The sequence below is a fragment of the Staurois parvus genome, unplaced genomic scaffold (genome assembly GCF_062004578.1).
Source record: "Staurois parvus isolate SC_StPar_1 unplaced genomic scaffold, SC_StPar_1.0 ptg000701l, whole genome shotgun sequence".
Taxonomy (NCBI): domain Eukaryota; kingdom Metazoa; phylum Chordata; class Amphibia; order Anura; family Ranidae; genus Staurois; species Staurois parvus.
Window position 1 is genome coordinate 467740 of NW_028318497.1, and position 27202 is coordinate 494941.

At 40.3% G+C, this 27202-nt stretch overlaps 1 protein-coding gene across 3 annotated transcripts in view; it reads left to right on the forward strand.

Annotated features, from left to right (window-relative positions):
- MACROH2A1 (macroH2A.1 histone) overlaps window positions 1–27202 on the forward strand; it is a 146756-nt gene that overhangs the window by 24452 nt on the left and 95102 nt on the right. For all 3 annotated transcript variants that reach the window (XM_089653135.1, XM_089653133.1, XM_089653134.1), the window contains exons 3-5: window positions 2422–2528; window positions 14129–14326; window positions 20628–20738. In XM_089653135.1, the coding sequence (XP_089509261.1) occupies window positions 2422–2528; window positions 14129–14326; window positions 20628–20738 (416 nt within the window). The remainder of the gene's footprint in view (window positions 1–2421; window positions 2529–14128; window positions 14327–20627; window positions 20739–27202) is intronic.

Here is a 27202-nt window from a genome sequence, read left to right on the forward strand (position 1 = left end):
TTCCTGCTGCGCTTTGCGAATAGGCCACAGTCCTGTGGGACCTTGGAAGTGTTGGAAGCGGAGGGGGGAGGAGGCAGAAAAGCGCAGCTTCCACTTTTGGGTGGAACTTCGCTTTAACCGCTTCCCATCTGTCCTATAGCAGAAATACTGATACCGGGTGGCAGGGGTGCAGTAAATCACGTATATATACCGTATTTGCCGGCGTATAAGACAACTGGGCGTATAAGACGACCCCCTACTTTTCCTGCTAAAATGTAGTGTTTGGGCTATACTCGCTGTATAAGACTACCCCTCTTCCAATGCACACCAGTGGGAGGAATAGTGCCCCATCATCGGTGTCAGTGGGAGGAATAGTGCCCCATCATTGGTGTTAGTGGCAGGAATAGTGCCCCATCATTGGCATCAGTGGCAGGAATAGTGCCCCATCATTAGTATCAGTGGCAGGAATAGTGCCCCATCATTAGTATCAGTGGGGGGAATAGTGCCCCATAATTGGTGTCAGTGGGAGGAATAGTGTCCCAACATTGGTGTCAGTGGGAGGAATGGTGTCCCATCATTGGTGTCAGTGGGGGGTGGAATAGTGCCCCATCATTGGTGTCAGTGGGGGGTGGAATAGTGCCTTATCATTGGTGTCAGTGGGGGGGGCGGAATAGTGCCCCATCGTTGGTGTCAGTGGGGGGGAGGAATAGTGCCCCATCATTGGTGTCAGTGGGAGGAATAGTGCCCCATCATTGGTGTCAGTGGGAGGAATAGTGCTCCATCATTGGTATCAGTGACACCAATGATGGGGCACTATTCCTCCCACTGACACCAATTACACTTGCTGACCCTGTTCTAGTATGGTGCTGCTGCAGCCAGCATATGTGGTTGCAGCAGCACCTCTACACTGAACACTTACCTGCTGCTCCTGCACTCGATTTTCGCAGGGCCGCTCGGCTCCGCCCCCTCGTCGGTGATTGGCCGCCTGTGTTCCTTTCCTGAGCTACAGTTCTGGCGGCCAATCACCGGTGAGGAGGCGGAGCCGAGCAGCCGTGCGAACATCCAGTGGCCGAACTGAAGGAGCAGCCACGCTTCCTGGACCGGATTGTCGTGGGAAACAGGCCCTGCCCACCCCTGTAATTAGTGTCCCTTCCGTTGGAAGGAGGGGGGGGGGCGGCGGCACTGCGCCGCCCCCCTACAAAGTGTCAGTATGCCGTATACCGGCGTATAAGATGACCCCCGACTTTTGAGAAGATTTTCAAGGGGTAAAAAGTCGTCTTATACGCCGGAAAATACGGTATGTGATTTTGCATTTTCGACCTCGGCTGTCAATCGCTGGGTCCCGGCTGGTGATTACTCGCTGGCACCTGGTGATCGCCAAGTATCTCCGACAGGGAAGAGACCTGTGCATAAACACATGTCTCTCCACTGTCAACTCCTGCACACTGCTTTGTATGGCTCTGCATAGCAGAGCCATGCAAAGCATTGTGCTTACAGTGAAACACAGACACAGCCAACATAATGAAACAGCGCACAGTTAACCCTTTGATCACCCCAGATGTTAGCCCCTTCCTGCCCAGTGCCATTAGTACAGTGTCAGTACTTTTTATTAGCACTGATCACTGTATTGGTGTCACTGGGGATATCCGTGACACCAAGTCAGTTCCCCCCAGTGTCAGAATACCCGCCGCAGTCCCGCTATAAGTCGATGATCGCCGCCATTACTAGTAAAAAAAAAAAATCCAGTACATATACTGCCATTTGTAAATGCTATAACTTCCAGGTAAACCAATTAATTTACATATTGAGATTTTTTAGCAAAGACATGTAGCAGAATACATTTTGCCCTAAATTTATGACGGAATACTGTTTTTTTTTTTTTTCTCAAAAATGTCTTTTTTTTTGTTTATAGTGCAAAAAATAAAAAACTCACAGGCAATCAATTACCACTTAAAGTTCTATTTGTGGGGAAAAAAGGGACACAAATTTCATTTGGGTGCAGTGTTGCATGACCGCGCAATTGTTAGTTAAAATAACGCAGCGCCGTAATGCAAAAAATGGCCTGGTCAGGAAGGGGGGTAAATCCTCTGGAGAGCAAGTGGTTAAAGTGTTCTCACAGTAAGCAGTTTCCATGGCACCCCTCAAGTTTGGTGATTGGTCACTAGGGCACTGCGTAGTGAATGTCACATCTTCTCCCATACTCAGGAGTTTCATGTTTTACCAGATTTCCATGAGGAGTTTTAAGTGCTGAGGAAATGCTGGAAAGGTATGGACAGTGAACATATAGTGCCTGGAATTAAACACTGAGGTGTCACACTGTACAGAGATCATTTAACACTTCAAATAGGTTTTAGTTTAGTGTTTGATTCTTTCTAGCTAAATACTGTATTTTTTAGTTACCGTATTCATAAAACTTATACATTTACAATTTTTATATTACAGCTGAGATTCTTGAGCTGGCTGGAAATGCAGCTAGAGATAACAAGAAAGGCAGAGTCACGCCCAGGCACATTCTGCTTGCTGTAGCCAATGATGAAGAATTAAATCAGGTAAGGAATCTTGGATGTTGAAAGAACAATTTGATTTGAACCTTGATAAATAAATAGTGTTACATACATTTAACAGTAGAATAATTTTTATCAGTAGCTGAGATGACGTGACCTGTGGAAGTAGTTCAATAGTTGATATAATTTAATCCTATGTTATTAGAAATACGGTATTTAATCAGTCAGAGATATGTTTTGAATTGGCATTTGAAAGACAGCTTCTAGGCTAGAGTTGACACCTAGATGTCAATAAAACTGTCTCATCTGTGTAGCCATAGATTGCCACCTTCTTGAACCTAAAAGAAGAATCCTAGGCATTTTGGCTACACAAATCAGCAGAAGACAGGGAGAAGGCTCCTGAATGTCTGTCAGCTTTGATTCATACAAACAATTCCGAGGAAACCATTTCTCTCATAAAAGCTTAAATATTAGTTGCAGAGAGATGAAAATAATTCCTTCTGATTGGACACATTGTAGGCTACATGTACAAGTAAAACTGTATTTGTAGCCTATGTAGAATCCCAGAGCAACACACAAAATGGTTATATGGCACCTGATTGCAACAGCTGAACAGTCACGATTGGACTGACTCATTGGTGTTGGAAAATCCTATCCCTGACCAAGTTATTCTGAACCGTTTCTGGCCCATTCAGCTCTGGGCACTTCAGAGCACAGACGTCCTATGGGCTGGTACAGGAACATCCCTCAGGGTTGATTGGCCAAGGGCTAAAGTCTAGCCCGCATCCATATTTCAATAAATTGAGGAACCTGAGATATGGACAGCGAGATTCGTACGGAGTCAGTTCCATTTGACTGCCAAATCTTGGACTTTCTTTGACTTGCTCCAGCTCCAGGATAAATCTTGGTAAAAGTTTTATTTCTGTTTTTATTCCCTTTTTATTTTATAGCGAATAGCCAATTGTGTGTGTCTATTTTGTATTTTCTGTAACCCTTTTTTTTCTTAGCACATATTTAATGCACTGCCCACTTTTGGAATATTAAATCATAAAATGAAAAAGTGACTTCTCTGTACTAAATAGGGCTCATATCCCTGGAGAGATTGTTGTATTGTAGTGCCTATGTGCTCAGTCTAAGTTCATTGCCAATCTGTATGCTATTGCACTGTGTGTTGGCAGATTGCATGCAGATTGTGTGTGTGTGGTGGCCCAGCAGACCAGTCTGCAGATAAACTGTTGGGTGGTGGCAAGCTACCGTTTGTTGTGTGTCTGGTATGTGGAAAGTGGAAGAGTGATTAACTTTGGGGTTCTAGCTTGTAGTATAGCTGAAGGAATCCTAGAAGGGTATGCCAATTGCTAGACTGCTCCCCAACCATTAGAGTGCACCATATTGTATATAATATTCTTATCTGCCTCTGTGTGCTCAGCCAGTTAGCTTTGAGTGGAGTCCCCCTCTAGTGGTGGCCAGAGGTAATGCGGGATGTGAAAGGGTTTCACAGCCAGTCCTATATGCTTAAAGCGGAGCTCCAGTACCCCTAATAAATGTTTGGTAAAAGCAGATCCATGATAACCTTTCAAATAGCATTAACAATTGGAATAATTCAATAGTAAAAGCATTGTAATTACTTAGTAATTATTAAAAATGTACCATGATCTCGGAAGCAAGCAGGCGCCATGATGGCTGTGGGCATCAGAAGCCCACAGGTATTTATTTCTCGGAAGCGGTGCTGCTGGCTACCCCAGCATGCACCACTCGTTTTCGCGCCTGCGCAGTACAGACACTGCTCAGCGCGATGTACACACTCTGCAATTCCAGCATAGAGCACAGCGTAGGACACAGCAAGATACAGCATCCATGTCTTCCTGTAATCTGGACTCCGGTAGAATACCGTGAAACACCTCCCATTCGCGTCATTTCCGGTTTCCAAGTCCCACGATTACAGGAAACCAAGGACTGGGATACAGGAAACTACATCCCAGGAGACCTTGCAAATTGCCTTATGACGTCATTGCCTAGGCGGCCGGGACCGGAATTGCAGGCTTGCAGTGGATTTAAAGGTATGTATATAAAGAAAAAAAATATCCAACTTGTTCTTTGTTTCACAGGGACAACATAATCAAAAGTATGAAAAATGGGTAGAACTCTGCTTTAAAGTAAGCCCTCCTCATTCCCTCTTTAACCCAAGCCACAGACCATGCCCCGGTTAGCTAGTCGCTGTGGGTGTGCGTTTATTTGTAACATATAGTATATATGCTCAAATGTTCTATTCTATACAACGTGTAAACAATTATGCTATGCAGATTTATGTAGCAGATTGTATGCAGAATGGGCAAAATAAAACAAAATGAGAAGTGCTTAAAATATACTAAAGTAATTCAAAGCACAGACAAACTTCACTGCCTACACCCCCCTTTCACCTGCACTTTTTTAATCCTCTCTTACCTTTTAAGCGGAGTTTTCTTCAAAAAATTAACTCAGGCCGTCCACTCTTCTTTAGCCGCTGTATTAAAGCTGATGGCTCCTGGTATTTGGAAGGTACATATCCCAGGAGGTTTGAAGAGTAGAGGAGATATCATTCTCACCTAGGCAAGGGGTGGGTGGAGCTGAATAAAAGTAAATAAAACAAAAAGAGTCAACATTTTAGATTCTGGGGTAGGTGAGGATTGTAATAAATTAAAGTCTATTAATATTGTGAAGGTCCCCTTTAACTTGATAGAGATTAGCAAGTGTAGATGCCAAATATTATTGGATGCATACTCTTCTCTTTTCTGCTTATCAGCATGTATGTTTGTCAACATATTTGCATGCCACACACTTTATAGCAGCACAGGGCAGGACTAGAAGCCAATAAAGTGCATTGTTAGAGGCCACTGCAAAGTTATATTTAGGTACTTACACTGTGTTAAAAAAAAATTAGAACATAATGATTTATTTATGCATTTAAAGCTTTCTTTTGTATAATTTATGACTGCCTGGAGTACAGCATTAAACATTCAGGGTCAATTTATACCACAATTTATGCGTTTCCACATACGTGTTTTTGATGCACTTGATGCATTTTCCCTTCTTTTTTTTATTCATCTCAGTTCAGGACATGTGTGTTCTGGTGCATTTTTGATGCATTCTGGTGCACTTTTCTGCATTTCAGATGCATTCCATACAGAAAATGCATTATGTTCTAATTTTGTTGACGGCACTGGAAAGCACTGCACTTGTGTGAACTAAGGCTATTGAAATACATGGAAAACACTGTGCATGTATTTTTTGGTGCAGATTAAAAACACACTGGACTGCATCAGGTGTGAACCAGCACTGACTGCATATTCAACAGTTAAAACATATGAAGAATAGTGCCAGTAAATGTGCAATGAATGCATGGTGAAAGTCAGTTAGACCAGATGAATGTTTTGCCAGGGTATTTCTTTTTTTCCCCCCAGATATTACCACATGTTCCATGAGGTATGTGTATAACCATGCATCATAGATCTTGGGTAATAGTGAATAGAATTAGATTACTTCTGACACTGTTTATTGTAATTATACATTTCAGTTCTATGTGCAGTCACTTCAAATAAAGTGCATTAATCATATGGACCTGTACCTGATTGGGATAAAGTCCTAGAGTGAAGGAGTGGTGGCACCCTCTGATGTACTTTTAGCACTTTTAGATTCGGTTAACAAGTGGATCTAAGTATCTGGTGACTGGCTTGTGCAGGTGGTGGTGATCACATGGTGATTGAAGCAAGAACTCAAAAATACAGCAGTTCAGTGATTGTATGGATATTTATAAAAAGGACAATGGATATTAAGCATTTTGAAGCAATATATTTCTTTTTATTTGTTCAGTTTTCCCAAGGTTTGCACAGTTTAAAGGTATAGGCCCATATGATTGATGCACTTTATTTAAAGAGGTTGCACATATGTAAATGTATGCATGGATGCACTTTATTTAGAGTGATTGTATGGTTTGCACACTTTTAAGTTACAGGTCCATATGATTAATGCACTCTATTTAAAGTGATTGCACATACAACTGACATTAATACATTTTATTTGAAGAGATTGCACTGTTTTTGACACCTTGGATTTTCATTGACATGTACAATACATCCAGAAAGTATTCACAGCGCTTAACTTTTACCACAGTTTGTTATGTTACAGCCTTATTCCAAAATGGATTAAATTCATTTTTTTACTCAACATTCTACAAACAATACCCCAAAATGACAACGTGAAAGAAGTTTGTTTTGAAATCTTTGCAATTTATTAAAACTAAAAAAATAACATGTACATAAGTATTCACAGCCTTTGCCATGACACTCAGAATTGAGCTCTGGTGCATCCTGTTCCCACTGACCATCCTTGAGATGTTTCCACAACTTGATTGGAGTATACCTGTGGGAAATTCAGTTAATTGGACGTGATTAGGAAAGGCGTAAATTGGTCTATATAAGGTCCGACAGTTAATAGTGCATGTCAGAGCACAAACCAAGCCATGAAGTCCAAGGAATTGTCCGTAGACCTTCCCAGACAGGATTGTATCAAGGCACAGATCTGGGGAAGGGTACAGAAAAATTTCTACAGCATTGGTCCCAATGAGCACAGTGGCCTCCATCATATACAGTATAAATGGAAAACGTTTGGAACCCCCAGGAATCTTCCTAGAGAGGGCCGCCTGGCCAAAATGAGTGATTGAGGGAGAAGGGCCTTAGCCAGGGAGGTAACCAAGCACCCAATGGTTACTCTGAAAGAGCTCTAGCATTTCTCTGTGGAGAGAGGAGAACCTTCCAGAAGAACAACCATCTCTGCAGCACTCCACCAATCAGGCCTGTATGGTACAATGGCCAGACGGAAGCCACTCCTCAGTAAAAGGCAAATGGCAGCCTGCCTGGAGTTTGCCAAAAGGCATCTGAGGGACCATGAGAAACAAAACTCTCTGGTCTGATGAAACAAAGATTGAACTCTTTGGCCTGAATGCCAAGCATCATGTCTGGAGGAAACCAGGCACCGCTCACCACTTGGCAATTACCATCCCTACAGTGAAGCATGGTGGTGGCAGCATCATGCTGTGTTTTTCAGCGGCAGGAACTGGGAGACTAGTCAGGATCAAAGGAGAGATTAATGCAGCAATGTACAGAGACATCCTTGATTAAAACCTGTTCCAGCGCGCCCTGGACCTTAGACTGGGACTACGGTTCATCTTTCAACAGGACAATGACCCTAAGCACACAGCCCACATAACAAAGGAGTGGCTATGGGCCAACTCTGTGAATGTCCTTGAGTGGCCCAGCCAGAGCCCAGACTTGCACCCGATTGAACATCTCTGGAGAGATCTGAAAATGGCTGTGCACCAACTCTCCCCATCCAACCTGATGGAGTTTGAGAGCTACTGCACAGAAGAATGGAAGAAATTGCCCAAAAATAGGTGTGCCAAGCTTGTATCATCATACTCAAAAAGACTTGAGACTGTAATTGGTACTAAAGGGGCTTCAACAAAGTATTGAGCAAAGGCTGTGAATACATGTACATGTGTTTTTTTCATTTTTTTTATTTTTAATAAATTGCAAAGATTTCAAAACGAACTTCTTTCATGTTGTCAGTATGGGGTATTGTTTGCAGAATGTTGAGGGAAAAAAATGAATTTAGTACATTTTGGAATAAGGCTGTAACATAACGAAATGTGGCAAAAAGCGCTGTGAATACTTTCTGGATGCACTATATGCCTTGTTTTTGATCAAACAATTTAGATTTTATGCAGCTGCTAAGGAGTTTTTTTAATAATGGGTTCATAACACTAGTTTTAGATCTGTTATCCAGTGTATGATTTCCAGCTGAACACTAGAGTGCGCTGTGGTAACACTTTTCACCTCACCCTTTTGCCTTTTTAGTATTTGGCTAGCTGGTGTAGTTATTTTTTCATACATCAAAGTTTTCAGTCAATAAAGTTGTAATGTTACTATATAGATTCCCCCCCCCCCCATTGTAACAGTCTAGGGATATATATATATATATATATATATATATATATTTATTTATTTATTTTTGATAAACTACAATTCTCTTCAGCTTACGCATATGTACATGTTAGGGTCGGTATTAGTATTTTGTCGGATAGAGTTGTTGCAGTCATCTGAGAATTCCAGGCATGATGCAGAACTTACTGTAAATCTACCTGGTGAACATGAGTGAGATTTTTTCTTTTTTTAACACTGGACGCAGTGCAGGCACTAAATGGAACTGAGATTTACTCAAGTAGGTCGAGGGATTTTATCTGACACACTTGATTATGGATCCTTTAATGCAAGGGTCCCCAACCCCCAGGCCATGGCCTTTTGATGAAATGAAAACGAGAAGCGCACCAACCTTGCGCATTACCTCAGTAACCAAAATTTATTAATTGTAAAAAATATACTCACAAACAGCGAATAAAATCAGGCATGTAAGTCCTCACAGGGACTTGAAGATAACATGAGTCCCATCAGGAGAATGGGTGTTCAGTATAACTGACGCGTTTCGAAGGGGGTCCCTTCTTCATCAGAGCTAACTGAACTGTGAGTGCTCTCTCCTATATATACTCCTGGACTGAACCTAGGCCCTCCCCACTGGGTTGGGCAGTCTCAGGTTAGTAGGAGGGGCCAAGATATCGTCAACAGACAATCACTATTTGTAATGCCATCAGAGAGAAATAATATAGACAAACATGTCACTATGGACACCTATCCATTAAGACATCCATTGACTAACAATTTATGTTTATTTTTACATTATTTGCTATATACTCATCCAGCATCATGACAAGCCCTCTGGATGAATTGTCCATTTGATACATCGCCCACTAATGAATCATGGAATAAGACTAACTATTTACTATCTATTATGTTTCATCATGTATTATCTATCATCATCATTTCCATTGGTGTCATCGCTAAGTTGATATATTACATGCATACTAAGTGGTGTATGCAAAATGTGGTTTTATATATTTTATATTTTACGTTTGTCTATATTATTTCTCTCTGATGGCATTACAAATAGTGATTGTCTGTTGACGATATCTTGGCCCCTCCTACTAACCTGAGACTGCCCAACCCAGTGGGGAGGGCCTAGGTTCAGTCCAGGAGTATATATAGGAGAGAGCACTCACAGTTCAGTTAGCTCTGATGAAGAAGGGACCCCCTTCGAAACGCGTCAGCTATACTGAACACCCATTCCCCTGATGGGACTCATGTTATCTTCAAGTCCCTGTGAGGACTTACATGCCTGATTTTATTCGCTGTTTGTGAGTATATTTTTTACAATTAATAAATTTTGGTTACTGAGGTAATGCGCAAGGTTGGTGCGCTTCTCGTTTTCATTTCATTCTGCAGTGTTGATTGGGCTTCCCCAGCCTTGTTTTGGAGCCGCACAGCCCTTTATGCATTGGTGGACGATCCCTCCAGGCCTGGTTTTATCTATTCGCCACCTGTCTGAGTCCTAGAGCGCAGGAGAATTCGTCTTTGATTTACCATGGCCTTTTGATGACTGAGCAGTACAGCAGGAGGTGAGTAGTGACTGTGGTTGCCTCATATCTCCTGTGCGGCCATGCCATGAGGGGATCAAATACTTATTTCCCTCATGAACATGCAAATCAGTGCATAATTTGTTAGACATGCATTTCTTTTGAATTTTTTGTTGCTATTCTGTCTCTTAGTGTTACAATTCACCTAAAATTCGATTTTTAGACTGGTCATTTCTTTGTGATTCAAAATCAGCAGGGTATCAACTATTTATTTCCTTCACTGTAATACTTTCATAAACACTGCATTTCATATTCCCAGAATGTTTTATCAATTTTTCCAAAAATTTCCATCACCCCCAAAAAAGAAAAACAGGCTTCAAAATTTCTAGCAATCTTACATCTCTAGTAAAGAGTGCCAACTCTTAGCCAAGGGGGAAAGTACAGCCCGGAGGCCTATGCAGCTATTTGGCCCCCTTCTCACTCTCCCTTTTCCCTGCCTCCTCCTAACCCCCATCTGCCACTTTCGTCATCCATGTAAATTAAAACACAAGAAAAAATGAAACAATAAATCACATTTTAGGACTGATCACAATAAACAACTAGAGAACTCTTTAATCTTTAAAGCAGAGCTCCACCTAGGAGATGAAGCTCCGCTTTTCTCTCTTCCCCCCCCCCCCCCCCTCTTCTGCTGCCTTATTTGGCACCTTTTGGTGGGCAGGGGGGAGTTTTGACAGATACCCACTCTCAGCTCATTTTTCCATGGAAGTTCTTCCCCCGCAGCCTTCTGGGACACTTCACAGGTCCCAGAAGACTGCGGCCCATAGCAAAGCTCAGCTCGTCATGCATGTGCAGTAGTCAAGATGACGTCTCTGGCACCCGATAGCTGATTGAAGAATCTGCTTGGGTGAGGACACTGCTGGATGCCTGGACAGGTAAGTGCCAAAATATTAAAAGTCATCAGCTACAGTATTTGTAGATGCTGACTGCTAATTTTTGGGGGGTGCTGAACCCCTTTTTTAATCTTGTACCTACAAAATACTGCATAATTACTGTGCTACTGAGTAAGAGACTAACTTACATAAACCTATATTTAATTTTAAAACATCCTGCCATTTATACACTCAGATACAGTCAGTGGCTGAGAAATACTTTGTTGCCAGTATTAAACAAAGTATATTTAGTCGCCCTTATATTAGAAGTCCCCCCTTCACATCTGGAGTCCCCTTATACATCTCTTCACATCAGCAGTGGCCGTTAAAGTGGTTGTAGAGGCTCAAGGTTTTTTTTTACCTTCATGCGTGCTATGCTTGAAGGTAAAAAACGTTCTGTGTGCCGCCCCCCCCCCCCAATATTTACCAGAAATGTGCATGCATACCTCGGCTCTCTGGGGACTCTGCCTCTTCATTGGCTGAAACAGCCATTGGCTCTCGCTGCAGTCAGTCACAGCCAGTGATATATGAGGAGATAGAGGGGCGGAGCTGAGCCTGTGTGTCAATAGACATGAAAAGCAGTGTCTCAAGAGCAAGCCTACTTGGATGCTCCTATAACAAACTGCTTGCTCTGGTGATACTCTGGGACCTGAGAAGAGGAGGATCAGGGCTGCCCTGTGCAAAACCACTTCACAAAACAGGTAAGTATAACTTGTTTGCTATTTTTAATGCCTTAAACCCTTTTGCTGCCAGGCCATGTGCTCCACTTTTAAACTCAGGTGGCCAGACCATTTTTGCAATTTTTTCCATTGCTTTTTATTTTATTTTTCTCTTACAGCTTTCCGAGCTTGTAAAAGTCCACCCCCTACCCAAACCATACATTTTCAGAAAGCACATGACTAGTAGAATAAAAAGAAGGTGCTACTGATTTTTAAGGCCCTACAATATATACACAACTTTATATTAAACTATATTTTCTCTAAAAATACACTAAAATCATTATTAGCAGATAGAAACACAGCAAATGTTACAACATTCTTCTAAATTTCTACTAAATTTAAAAGCTTAAGCTTTATTGACTTAACAACAAATATTTGTCAATTTTAAATTGTGCCTTTTTGCAAAATGGTGAAAATCGAACTCATGCAAAAAAGGAAATAACTAAAGCACTCTAAATAAATTGAGGTTTCATTTTTCACTTACAGCTTTCAGAGTTTGTAAAAGACCCCCTAAACCATATATTTTCTAAAGCAAATGACCAGTAGCATAACATCACCATAGGCTCCGCCCCCTTGTCTGAGCTCAGCCGAGTTTGCTCGATACAGGGTCGTCTTCCGAACTGTGCATGTGCAGTTGCAAAGTCGGTCGAAAGCCATTTTTGTTTTTTATGACAAACGCCATCTGTAACAGCTGAACCTGCCTTTTTCCGGGGCATGAGAGTGGCCTGGGGGGCAATTGCCACCCTGCCCTAGGCCCTGTCCACCTCTGCCCTTGTCCTCTGTAATGACCTGAGAGTGAATAACTCTACACCACGTTCACTATATGGACCACTTGTGTATATCTACATGGTGATCATATCTCCTTCTCCATGCCTCTCATCTGTTTGGTTGCCCTTCTCTGAACTTTCTCAAGTACCCCAATATCCTTTTTGTGAATTGGTGCCCAAAACTGAACTGCATATTCCAGATGAGGTCTTACTAATGATTTGTATAGGGGTAATATGATATCTCTCTCTGCAGTCTATACCTCTTTTAATACTTGCATTATTAGGTCTGTGATCTACAGTACTAGAACACCCAGATCATTCTCCTCCATTGACTTCCCAGCTGTTCTCCTGCTGTGCTTATCTTTACATTTATCAACATTTACCACTTCAGTCCAAGTGACGTACCGGTACGTTGTGGGGTTGAAATGGTCATACCAGGATGATGCTTGTAGTTACAGACACTATCCTGGGAACTTTTTTTTTGGCCGTAGATGCTCTTTTTTCTAAAAGTAATCCTACCGGCTAATTATCTGCTGGGTTGCTTTTACAGGTGACGGAAGCTCTCCCATGCCTGCGGCGATTAATAGACATGTTTGAAGACTGGACCGTCCACAATCATCTCTATGGTCTAAGAGGCTTTTGCAAACAGGGTGCCTTCTGGTTTCTATAGGGTGTCTTGGCAAAATAACCAGAAATTTACACAAATTTCTCAAAAGTTGTTGACAAGCCAGCAACTGAATCAAGCCTTACTTTTTCTTGCACAGAGCCACAGGTTTATATTGTGCAGCATTAAAACCTTGGGCACCATGCAGGCTAGCCACTGGCATTCTAACAGCCAGTGACGTCATCAGTTAATAAGCAGGACATCGAGCGCCTGCACAACATCCTTGTTTGCCCTCCCCCCTGCAGCTCTGGTGTCATGTTAGCAGAGAAAGGAGAAACTGAGGAAGAATATAAATGCTGGAATACTAGTCAGTGCTAGTTTAGGTGGAGGAATAAATTAATAAATCACCTCTAATGTTGGGTTTCCCACCACGTGTGTGGATGCTGCTGCATTATGTAAAACTATTAGTTTCGTAGTGAAGATTACCTGTCGCTACCCGTACTATTACAAGGGAAGTTGTTCATCCCTTGTGATAGCAATAAAGTTGATCATTGTTTTTTTTAAGAGACAATGTAAAAAAAAAAAAAAAATAATAATAAGAAAAAATAATTGTAATCAACCTATCCCACCGTGCTTGCGCACAAAGATGAATGCACGTGTTGCTATCGGACGCATTAGTAAACAGCGATCGCACCAACATGTGAGGTATCACCATGAATAGTAGATTGAGAGCCATAATTTTAGCACCAGACCTCCTGTGGAAATCTAAAGTGGTAACCTGTAAAGGCTTCTAAAGCGTAACCTATGGATAATTTAATGTATCATAGTTTGGAGGTTCTAAGTAATTTTCTATTAAAAAAATGCAGATTTTTACATACAGTATATGTAAGAAGTGTCAAAATAGGCCTGATCTTAAAGTGGTTTAAAATGAACACAAGCTCAAGTTATTTACTATATTTCCCTATGCAAAGTAAACACACACTTCTCAAAGAAAACCATTCACTTTGTATAGTGAACAGTCTCTACTCCTTTAGTAAACAAATCTACCCATACATATACATAATATGTGATTGCATCTTACCTAAATCTGAATTTTATAAGATTTTTTTTTTTATTATGTTGTGTTAGCTATTAAAAGGTGTCACCATTGCCAGCGGTGGCGTGTTACCAAATATTCATCCTGAGCTGTTGGCAAAGAAGCGTGGATCCAAAGGAAAGCTGGAGGCTATTATTACACCGCCACCTGCAAAGAAAGCCAAAACTACATCACCAAAAAAATCAGCTTCAAAGAAGCCAGGTGCCAAAAAGGGAGTCAGAAAATACAAGGTATGCATCCACTACTGGTCCAACATAATAAGTTATGATGATATACTGAGAACATGTAAAATATAAGACTAAGGCTTCTTTTGCCAAAATTAGTGCTAATCCTATATAGGTTGACACGTGAATATTAGTGCCTCAACTGAGACTGTAGCAGTTCAGTTCTGCATGATACACTGAACTTTCTGAAAATGGGTTTATACAAGCAATATTGCAAGAACCTGTGCATTGCACCTGTGATGAACTGATCTTGGTCACAATGCTCTGCAGGCTTTATTGAAAAAAATTAGTAAATGCACATTGATTAAGAGATCAGTATCCAGGGCCGCTGTTAGATATCACAGCCTACCTGACAGGGCTCATCTCCAAACTGCCAGGGCCCCCCCCGCCAGAGAAAATATAAAAATTATATTTATGGTAAAAAATACACTAAAAACATTATTAATGTACACAATCCCAACAAAATTTATGTTAAATCTAAATGATAAAACTATACTGAGTTAATAAATAAAGCTGTGTGTGTAATTGAGGTCTTGGGGCTCATTCACATGGGTTCTGTGGCCTGTAGAGTGTGGATCATTGGTTTGTTTTTGTGTGTGGAGCCGCTTGGACCTGTTTGCAGACAACCTATGTTACACTTTGGAAACACTGCAGGTCATAATTTGACAGGCATATGGGTGCAGGTGTAAAGTCCTGAACTCAGACAGTGAGCATTCAGGGCCACTTCCCCACGCCTGCACACCTGTCAGATTAAAACCTGTGTACATACAGCTGCTGTGTCCCCATAGTGTAACAGGTGGCTCCAGCCACATGAACAACCCACTCATTCATGCTGTACAGGCCAGAGGACCTGTGCGAATGTGGCATTTTTGACAATTTTTTTTCCTCAGCCCATTCATTTCAGTTGGCTGCCTAACGTGTGGGAACATGCAAAAATGCTGCAGGCATATTATTTTAAAAGTGTGTCGCACCTAACCGCACAGTAGTGTGGTGCCATGCGTTTTGGTGGCTGTGAATGCATCTGTGTTTGCTAGATGTGTGGAGGTGCAATTAAGTATTCATGGTGCCTGCACACATCTGCAGAGGGCATTGCTTTTCTTTGCTGTGCAGGAAAATGCCTGCTCTTACATGCTTTTCTGCACCACAAATAGTGTGAACAATTCCTAAGGGCCAGTTCACACTATAGAAACACAGTCTAGATGTGTTCTGGATGCGTTTTTGCATGCACATTTTACGCGGTTTTAGCACGTTCCGGTGCATTTTTGATGCGTTCCAGTCCATTTTTCCCCTCTTTTTTTCTTCAATTTAATTATGGGCATGTGCGTTCCAGTGCTTTTTTTGGTGCGCTTTAGTGCATTCCGGTGCATTTTTGATGCGTTTTACCGTGTTACAGTACAGTTTTGTGCATAAAAAGGGCTTTTTTTCTGAAGCCAGAACGCACTGGAACTACAAGCACTGATGTGGACTATGACACTGACAACCATATAACCTACTTTCTGTGCATTTTGGATGTAAAAAAAAATCAACTGAAATGCATGTAGTGTGAACTGGCCCTTAAGTTTATTATAGTTAAGGGAATGGGACTGACTAGGAATTGTGAATTCAATCAGACTAGTGGTGAGATACAATTAGGAATCTTATAATAATACTAGATTTCAGCTGCAGGTGATAAATTAACAGAGTTGAGCTGTGATATATAGATTTGCAGAGAGAACAGGTGATGACAATGGGGGGGGGGGGTCAAGTTGTATAAGGAAAGAGGTTTGTAGAAGTGAACTGAAAGGGATCAGTCTGGGGGAGAGGAGAGAAACAAAGTTGCAATCAAATGTAAACAGAAAGAAACGTGAAAGTGTCTAACTTGTGGAGCAGAGCAGGAGCACCTGGAACATTGACAACACTGAGCCCCTGTGTGACAGGATGCCAGGAGGCTAACAATGGAATTTATCAGCTGCAGATGGGCCTGTCAGCTGTCCATGCCTTCCACTGCAGCTGATGGGGCTGGGCCCCCTACAGGAGGGCCAAGGGTACGCCCTTATCAGTGGCCCTGTCAATATCCCTTCATTTACTACTCTTTTGCAAAAGGTAGACTAAGCTTTTGATATTTTCTCTCTCACTCTTTTTAAATATACACTGCTCGAAAAAATTAAAGGAACACTTTGAAAACACATCAGATCTCAATGGGGAAAAAATATCATGCTGGATATCTATACCAATATGGACTGAGTAATGTGTGAGGAATGTAAGGATGCCCCATCATTTCATGGAAATGAAAATGATCAACTTACAGAGAATTCAAAGACACCCTGAAAATCAAAGTAAAAATATGATGCAGCAGGCTAGTCCATTTTGCTGAAATTTCATTGCAGCAACTCAAAATGGTACTCAGTAGTTTGTATGGCCTTGTGCTTGTATGCACGCCTGACAACATCAGGGCATGCTCCTAATGAGACGACATATGGTGTTTTGGGGTATTTCCTCCCAGATCTGGACCAGGGCATCACTGAGCTCCTGGACAGTCTGAGGTGCAACCTGGCGGCGTTGATATCCCAGAGGTGTTCTTTTGGATTTAGATCAAGAAAGCGTGCGCTCCATTCAATGATATCAGTTCCTTCATCTTCCAGGAACTGCCTGCATACTCTCACCACATAAGGCCATGCATTGACGTGTACCAGGAGAAACCCAGGACCCACTGCACCAGCATAGGGTCTGACAATGAGCCCAAGGATTTCATTCTGATACCTAATGGCAGTCAGGGTGCCATTGTCTAATCTGTAGAGGTCTGTGCGTCCCTCCCTGGATATGCTCCCCCAGATCATCACTGACCCACCACCAAAATGGTCATGCTGGACGATGTTACAGGCAGCATAACCTTCTCCACCATGGCTTCTCCAGACCCTTTCACGTCTGTCACATGTGCTCAGGGTGAACCTGCTCTCATCTTTGAAAAACACAGGGCGCCAGTGGCGGACCTGCAAGTTCTGGTGATAAATGCCAATAGAGCTATATGGTGCCGAGCAAGGAAGCACAGGTCCCACTAGAGGATGTGGGTCACTCAGGCCACACTCATGAAGTCTGTTTTTGATTGTTTGGTCTGAGACATTCACACCAGTGGCCTGCTGGAGGTCATTTTGTAGGGCTCTGGCAGTGCTCATCCTGTTCCTGCTTGCACAAAGGAGCAGATACCGGTCCGTCGGATTGGTTAAGGACCTTCTTTGATGCTCTCCAGCTCTCCTAGAGTAACTGCTTGTCTCTTGAGACTGTGCTGGGAGACACAGCAAACCTTATGGCAATGGCACGTATTGATGTGCCATCCTGAAAGAGTTGGACTGCCTGTGCAACCTCTGTAGGGTCCAGGTATCACCTCATGCTACCAGTAGTGACACTGACCCTAGCCAAATGCAAAACTAGTGAAGAAGTCTCAGAAAAGATGAATAGGGAAAAAAATGTCAGTGGCCTCCACCTGTAAAACCATTCCTGTTTTGGGGGTTGTCTCATTGTTGCCCATATAGTGCACCTGTTGTTAATCAGTTTCAGCTGCTTTGGTGTTCATGATATTAACAACCCCCTCTGTTACTTAAGTGAGCAGATCAATATCCCAGGAGTTTAATTGACTTGATTTTATACTCTGATTAAAAAGTTTTTTTGAGCAGTGTATATATGGTACACACATTTTTCTTCTTTTATGGAGAGGGGGGTATCACCATGGAAGATAACTTATTTTGATAAAAGGGGGACTAGGAGCTATTATTCCCATTTTTCTTTTAACTACATAGTAGCCACTGATATGAGGCATAGGTGTACCAGATGTTTCAATTCCCAATACAGGCATGCTAGTTTTAGGTTTGTAGGTTTGTAATAACTCATCAATGTAGAAAGGATAAGAATGACAGCCCTGGAACTTGCTCCTATAAATCCAATTCAGCATCATCATCTCCCATATATTCCCAATAGGTCTCTTTTATGATGGCCAGCAGATTTGTTGATTTTAACACTCGGATGTGGGCTGAATCTTAGTTTGCATGGATCACTTCACCCATCTCTAATCTTAATGTCATACAAGCAAACTTTAACTTCATAGGTCTACTGCACAGTGGAAGATACTTATAAAAGTGTCACAAATAACTGTTTTTACATACATAACACCAGTCAACAAGTTTCAAACTCATTTTTCTTTGTAAGCTGGAGTATAAATGGTTACTGTAAGGCAACACAGGCAGTTCTTATTTTATGCACATTGATATATGTGGCTCTGTGTTAATTTATACATGTATTTCAGTTAATGTGGAAATGTTATTTAACTGCTAATAATTTGAAAGTAAGCATTTTACTTCCTTGTACTTATTTTAGGTATAACATCTCTTGTATTATAAAATGTCTCATAAAGACAAAGCTTTCTCTGTCTAAGTTGCCTTGACTGAGGTCACATTAAATAGCCACTTCCTGCATCCTGGACTTGGCTTATTATAAATGTCAGAAGGTTGCATGTCTCTCCATTAAAATAAACAGTGACATTGAAATGATACACTATTTAAAGGCAATTTAGCTAATATGTGTTTTGAGTATATGGTTGTAATAGGAAATACAATATTGCACAAGAACCTGGTGGGAAGATTATGTAAAAGGTCAAATCAAAAGAGTGGACTATGAGCAAAACCAAGTGCTTAGTCAGGAATAGGTTACATTTACTGACATTATTAGCTGTGAACATACAAGTAAAAAGAGGAAGTAAATCAAAAATTAACAAGATCTTTGCATGAAGTTGCACTATTCAATGACATTAGAAATGAATTGCACAATGAGACACATGAGTTGATTTACTAAAGTCACATAGGCTGTTCACTTTGCAATGGAAGTTACACTTTGCAAGGATATTTTTTCGCAGAGCTTAGTGAATGTGGAGACATTTCACTTTGCAAAAATATGCAATCACATGCAAGGAAAAAAAAAAGTTTTTACTTGGACATGATTGGATGATGAAATTTAGTAGAGCTTCATCTCATTCACTAAACTCTGAGGAAAATTCCCTTGCGAAGTGAACAGTCTATTTGCCTTTAGTAAATCAATCTCACAGAGAACAGAACAGGGAATAAAGGATATTTTGTTAGACCTTATTATTCAAGGGACTTTAAGACTGGCCATTGATGGAAATATGTCTCCTCAATCAAGATTGGCAAGGATTTATCTGTTCATCCTTTATTGAATTGCCGGAGTGTCAGTATCTGCTATATGATTGTGGTAGTAGTCAATTTTGATTCTTTGCTTATCACAGTAGCAGGGAAATGGATTTGAACTGCTGATGGAACTGCTGATGCAAAGGTGCATGTTAAGGCTTTAAGAGTATTGTTTATAGAAAAATACCTTTTGATTGGCTGAACATGGACTTATTTCTCTTTTCAGTCTGGCTACCTAAGACCTGCCAGAAATACACTCAGCTCCTAATTTTCTTTTTTAAATTTATACCAAATGCCCTTTGGTGGACTGAAATGGACTTTGTGTCAGCCCAGGCTAGTTTTCTTTTGTTAAAAGAGAAGTATAGTCAAAGCATTTTTGGCTATACCTTTCCTATAGATCACAGGTGCAGTTCGTTCTGTGTCCCATTTTCAGCTGACAGAGGGCTAAAGCTCACTGTTGGCTGATGTCACAGAGCCGGTTCAGGCTCTGAAAAGATCCTGACCATATGGTTGGGATCCACCCAGAAATCTGGACCAGCAGCTGACTCCCTCCACTGAGCGCTGGAGGGACTGTGAGCTGGTGACTGACAGGCATTGCTCTCTGCTCAGAAGAGAGGGGAGAACTGAGCGATCAGTGGTGTTTGATCGCTCAGTTCTCAGTGCAGAACCGGAGCTTCGAATCAATACTGCATTCACCAAAGTGAGTTTGTTTTTTAATCCCACCCAATTGCTTCATCGACACAGTTAGGAACTAATAGTTCTGTAGTTCAAGATAACTGTTGGGAATCCTTGAGATAACATAGGAAGTGTGAACAGAACACAGAAAAGCTCTGAATTTCTGACGATCAATAACAGATATGACAAAATGCTTTCAATGTTATATTAAGCAGGCCAAAAAGCAAATAAGAGAGGATTGGTTGCACTTTACATGCACGTCAAAAGGTAGGTATGTTTTGGTTCCTGCTTTCATGTGTTGTTCACTTAGTAGTTTTGGAGATACTACAGGTTTAGTTTAATTTATTTGACAAGTTCATAGATATTATATACTATAATATTTTGTACATATGGTATTATTTAATATAATTACTTGTTCTGTATAACAACATCCTCTGTGTTTAATCATTGTATGCATGCAGAAGAAGCAAGGGGAAGTTAGCAAAGCTGCAAGTGCAGACAGTACGACAGAAGGGGCACCGGCCAATGGATTCACTATCCTTTCTACCAAAAGTCTTTTCCTGGGACAGAAGGTATTTCTCACTTTATTAAATGGCTACAGTACTGCAGTCTAGACAATATACAAAAGCAGAAAGAGAATATTTAACCAGGCTACAAATACATCACAATTTTACTTTATGCATATATACTAACTAATCAAATTATAGTAATGAAGGAGCAGAATATAAAAAAAAATATGTTGAAGGTTTATGTACTTAATGTGGCCTATTTTTAAGGCACATGGTCACTTTCTACCTATAACAAATTTGCTATGCTTTATTGATTTTTTCAGTTGTGTGTTATCACTTTTAGTTCCCTCTTTTTATAATTCTGTACTTTGTCCTTTTTGATCCCACTTGAATTTTTATATTTTTTTGATTGCCATGTGTAATTTATAGGCACATATAGCCCCAATGTGTAATGAACATATGGCTGTTGTAACCGTTATAACTTGATTGTAGATCCCACTCATGAACAGTGAAACTTACAACATCCTCAGGAGAGGAACAATAGATGCAGGAGAGTTTGAGATAAATTAAATTAAAAAAATGTAAACAAGCATACAGGTAGTTTGAAAACATAAAAAGAAACCATATATCTATTTCCTTTATTTGAGGTAATAAAGGTAACTTACATTTAATACTGTGTGGCCACTAAACATAATATGCAAGTTGCTTGCAAAAGATGGTTGATGATATTCACAAACAAATATGTAAAAGTTTCAAGAGCCCATCAGAAAAAAAAAAAAATTTTAAATTAAAGTTGATATTGTTGGAAAGACTTTATCTCTAGTAAAATAGTATGACAGTTAACAATTGATAGTTTCAAATGGCAATTCCACTTTAATTAAAAAATATAATTGCTGCAAAAGCCATTTTGGTATTTGGGCTAAAAAAAATGTCTTGTTTAATCTGCAACCAACACAGATTATCTAAACATGGCTTCCTTGTATGGGAGAGTCGAGTTCTGTACACTCTCAGTGTAGAGAATGACCCCAAAAATGTAATTTTCTGTTTTATGATTGGCTCACTGCTTTTCCCAGTAGTCCATCATGTCATGTTTACGCTTCCATACAAATAGTGACAGATAGGATCAAAGAAAAACTAACTCCACAAAAACGTTATTTAAGTAATTTTAGATAGAGCAGCAAAGGGTTAGCCAGGAAGAAGGGTCAGCTGCGCATCGGAAGATTGATGAATATAGTGTATATTTATTGATCCATAGGACACACAACACCAGGACATGAATAGAGGTCCTGTATTCATGTCCTGGTGCTTTGTGTGTCCTATGGATCAATAAATATACACTATATTCATCAATCCTCCGGTGTGCGGCTGACCCTTCTTCCTGTTGCATCGTGTGTGGAGGCGATCCAGAGCCTGCACCTGTTGTGGATCGATCTGGCCTGAACGGTATACTTCTGTTCTTTGAGGAAAGTGTTAGAGCCTGAGTCAGGCTTTAATTGCTATATCTTTGTCAGATAAATTCATCCCTCTATTTGTCCCAATGGCTATTGTCACAGAGATAGAAAGTGATGAGAAATTCAAGATTATACAGTCCTGAGAAAAAAAAAGAGATGAGGGGTAGTCTTCAAAAGGCAACACCTATTATGGTGACTACTGACTAAAAGGAAAACTTGTAAATATTTCCTCTCACTTAAATCTATAGGACAAGAAATGAATGGAAATCTTTCCAATAGGAGATCTGTGTTCCTGTTTTGGAGATTTCCTGTCACTGTGAGGACAGAAGTGATGGGATATCTTTCCAATGGGAAAACAGACAATAACACCTTTTTGTTGGAGTGGGGAAAGTTTAGAATTTTTGGCAAGGTTTTTATTGCTGCCTGTTCCTTCCTGGTCAGGTGATGGCAAGAACACACATTTCCAATACGGGTACTGCAAGGACAGAAAGTAAGGGAAATCCACCCTAGTGGAGCTAGACTAGAGACAGAAATATAAAACATGCAGAAAGTTTAACTCTTCCAACGTCTGTTGCACTATATTTCTGACCAGGGATAGGCTATTATAAGTATCAACAAAATATACCAGACTTTTTAGGTACCCCAATGACACATTTAGTTTATATTTAAGATCATTTTTATTAATACCATTTAAAATACTTAAACACCAAAAAGTAAAAGACAATGCTTCGAAGACACAACTGCTGTAATGCCCAAGCCCTCCTTCCAGCACTTATTACTAGCATATATAATAGCTATATCATTACATTATTTCATAAGTTATTATGAAATTAAAATTTTTATTTTAAATAACCATACACCACGTTGTGTTGTACTACTTGTGGGGGGTGATGAAGATTTTTTTTTTTTTTACACTGATTGCTTTTACACCCATAGAGGCTGTAAAAGCAATCATTTCTCCTTCTCTCTGGCTGCATTCTTGCAGCCATTGAGAAAAACTGTTTGAGCTGTGATTGGTCACAACTCGTCACTGCTGTTGTGAATAGCCTTGTACCATGTGACCTCTGTGATCATTCACAGATTTCACACGTAGTAAGCAATGATGTCAGAAGTGACATCATTGCTTACTACTCTGCATGTGATCACTGATTGGCCAATCAGTGATCACATGATCTGGACCTCGCACAGAGGTCCTGTACGACGATCGATGTTCCACTGTGTCCGGAGGACACAGCGGGCACCGGATCGCGGTGCTGCGCACTCCCAGGGTGCGCGCACAAGCAGGGGTTTAGGAGGCCATTTATAAATGGCCACCCGCCCCTGCACTGTTTATATACAACTGCCGGACGGGAGGTGGTTAAAAGGTCAGGTTTCTGTGATGTAAAAAAATGAGACAAAGATAAATAATTTCAGAACTTTTTCCACCTTTCATGTGACCTATAAACTGTACAACTCAGTTAATCAACAAACTGAAATCTTGTAGGTGGAGGGAAGTAAAAATCTAAAATAATATGGTTGCATAAGTGTGCACACCCTTAAACTAATAGTTTGTTGAAGCACCTTTTGATTTTATTACAGCATGGCACATCTTGACACTCTTCCTTGCGAAAACACTTCAGATCTGTCAGATTGCAAGGGCATCTCCTGTGCACAACCCTCTTCAGATCATCCCACAGATTTCTGATTGGATTCAGGTCTGGGCTCTGTCTGGGCCAGTCCAAAACTTTAATCTTCTTCTGGTACATCCATTCCTTTGTTGATTTGGATATATGTTTTGGGTCATTGTCATGCTGAAAGTTCCTGTTCATGTTCAGCTTTCTAGAAGAAGCTTGACGGTTTTGTGCCAATATTGACTGGCATTTGAAACTGTTTATAATTCCCTCTACCTTGACTAAGGCCCCAGTTCCAGCTAAAGAAAAACAGCCCCAAAGCATGATGCTGCCTGCAACCATGCTTCACTGTGGGTATGGTGTTGTTTTGGTGATGTGCAGCTTGGATGTTTTTCTTTGTAAGAAAAGGCTTTCTTCTTGCCACTCTACCCCAAAGCCCAGACATCTGCAGAATACGGGAGATTGTTGTCACATGTACTACACAGCCAGTACTTGCCATATATTCCTGCAGCTCCTTAAATGTTGCTGTAGGCCTCTTGGCAGCCTCCCAGACCAGTTTTCTTCTCGTCTTTTCTTTAATTTTGGAGGGACGTCCAATTCTTGGTAATGTCACTGTTACGCCATATTTTCTCCACTTGATGATGACTGTCTTCACTGTGTTCCATGGTATATCTAATGCCTTGGAAGTTCTTTTGCACCCTTCTCCTGACTGATACCTTTTAACAATGAGATCCCTCTGATGTCAGGAAAGTCCGAACAGCTGAACTTTATTTGAGGTTAATCAAAGGCACTTTAAATGATGTCAGGTGTGTACTGACTCCTATTTAACATGATTTTGAATGTGATTGCTTAATTCTGAACACAGCCACATCCCCAGTTATAAGAGGGTGTGCACACTTATGCAACTGCATTATTTTAGTTTTTTGTTTGCTTTCCCCCTAAAAGATTTCAGTTTGTTTTTCAATTGAGGTATACAGTTTATAGGTCACATTAAAGGTCTCATTTTTTTTTACACACGTTTTATAAGTCACAGAAACCTGACATTTTAACAGGGGCATATAGACTTTTTATATCCACTGTGTGTGTGTGTGTGTGTGTATATATATAAATACATACACACACATATATACATACATATATATATATATATATATATATATATATACACACATACATACATACATACACATATATATATATATATATATATATATATATACAGATATACACGGTGTGAGTGTATGTGTGTGTAAAGCTGTAAAGCGCTGTGTAAATTATCCGTGTCTTATAAGAAAAAAAAAATTTATTAATTAAAATACGTTTTGGGTTTGATGAGACTTTATCTAACAAACTGAAGATAAAATTTGATTGGTTTTTATGCACAGCTGCTCCAGAATCTGGCTACTCCTGTTTTGATTTATCCCCTTCAATATTTGTTTTGAGTTAAGGGAAGTGGTTATGTCCAGGGAAAAAGGAGGATATGGTCTATCACCATGGATGCATTTCTAAGCTTGCAGGGGGTTTCCACACATGCATGGTCTCTTCGGGGATTCTGTGCATGCATAGTTCTTACCTCCATGTCATGGAGAGAAGGCTTGAAGGCATAAGCCCACATTTGGAGGCATGTAGAGAAGGGAACTAGGGACTCGGCCCAGACTGCATGCATATAGGAGAAGGATGGGATTACCCTCTCTCCCTCTTCCTCCCCCCAATCATTTTAGCTTAATGTTTTTGATGGGACACTGGGGCTTGAAAATGAGCAGGTGAATTTTATATTTTGTACGTCTATTACATGACTAGCATCAATGAATTATTTGTTATATAGATGCCAGCAAGCATGGGAGTTAGGATAGCCAGGATAATATGTGAACACTAATGTAAATTCTCCCTTTTTGTTGGTTATAGAATTATTTCAGACTCTAGCATTATATATGTGGACTGGTATAAATAAAGTTAACAAATACTTGTACCATACATCTAGGAGCAGTGAATAGCAATTGTAATAGCACCATACGTATAAAAGCAGTGTAGGTATAAAGATATAGAATACTAATACAAGTTCCTCATGCATATTAAATATGCTTAGGTTCTGTGGGACCTCTCTTTACCCTCATGCCTTTGTTTTCGTCTCATTTCTATATTTCAGTCCATTTATGAAACTAATTGAGAGTCAAATACCTCCGATCCATCATTGAATTAGTGAAGGCAATATGGCCATTCAAATGGCCATTCGAATCATATGGCCATTCAAAATAAAATGGTTGTGATTTATAAATTAATGTATTGGTATAGATACAGTATATACAATATGTTGCTAGTAAGTGCTGGAAGGAGGGCTTTTCTGTGCTTAATGGTTTATAATAAGTGTGTCTTAGAAGCATTGTCTTTTATGTTTTTGTGTTTGTTTGCTGATGCACACCATGAACATTGTGTTTTTAATCCTTTAAACTTTTATAAATTTCTAGTAAACAAAGAAAAAATATTTTACCAACTTCAGTGTTTTACAGATAGAGGGTTGTGTATAAAACAAACCCATCCAGGATATTATAATTGAATATTTACTTTAATAACAAAACCATTTCAAAACTGAATTCTGTCACTTGTTTTATTAGTCTGCCGATTTGCATTTTGTGTACATCATTAGTGCAAATTAGTACATTTTTCCCTGACCATAATTTATGTTCACTGACATAATGCACTTTAATGCCTAATTAATTTAGAGTAGCAGTAGTTCTAAAATAGGAATATTTCAGATGCTTAGGAAATGTTTGCCTTTGGTGGTAATATTGTTTGGTGCATTTAAAAAAGAAAAACTGCATGACATCTTATTGTTAAATGGTTAGGTAATTCTAAAATTGGGCACTGTACATAATTATTGGCCTAAAGTATATGAAATAGTGTAAATCTAAACTTAACCTATAAAAAGGATGAAGATGATTATGTTACAGATTTTGGGGGTGAGGATCACGGATGGCTTTTTGTCAAGAGGTCTAGAACTAAAGAACGCACTTGATGCATCATACAAATAAAACAACTTTTACATATTTTTTTTGTTGAATTATATCAATAGATGTTTGGCAAAAAAGAAATATCTGCCTATCTTTACAACAATCTCCCAAACCTTTATGTCTTGGCTGAAAGCTGGGCCTGTGTAGCTGGTAAAGCTCTAACACATCCTAATAGTTTTGAAACTTGCCAATAAGTCTCACCCAACACATTCATATTGACCTATCACCATGTTAAGCAAGATCAATAGTCCATTGGAATGTGCAATGTAGGCTGGTAAGGAAAAGTGCCAAGACCTTTCCTGTTAAAATGGTCCAGTCGTCAAGCATGCACGCAGGAGTTACAGCCATGGCACAGAGTTCTGAAGGGACGGTGTGTGTATGTCATCCCTTCAGAATGCATGCACCGTGCTGCAAACACATTGAACGGTGCACGTTTAGGAGATATTCTTTGTACCTAC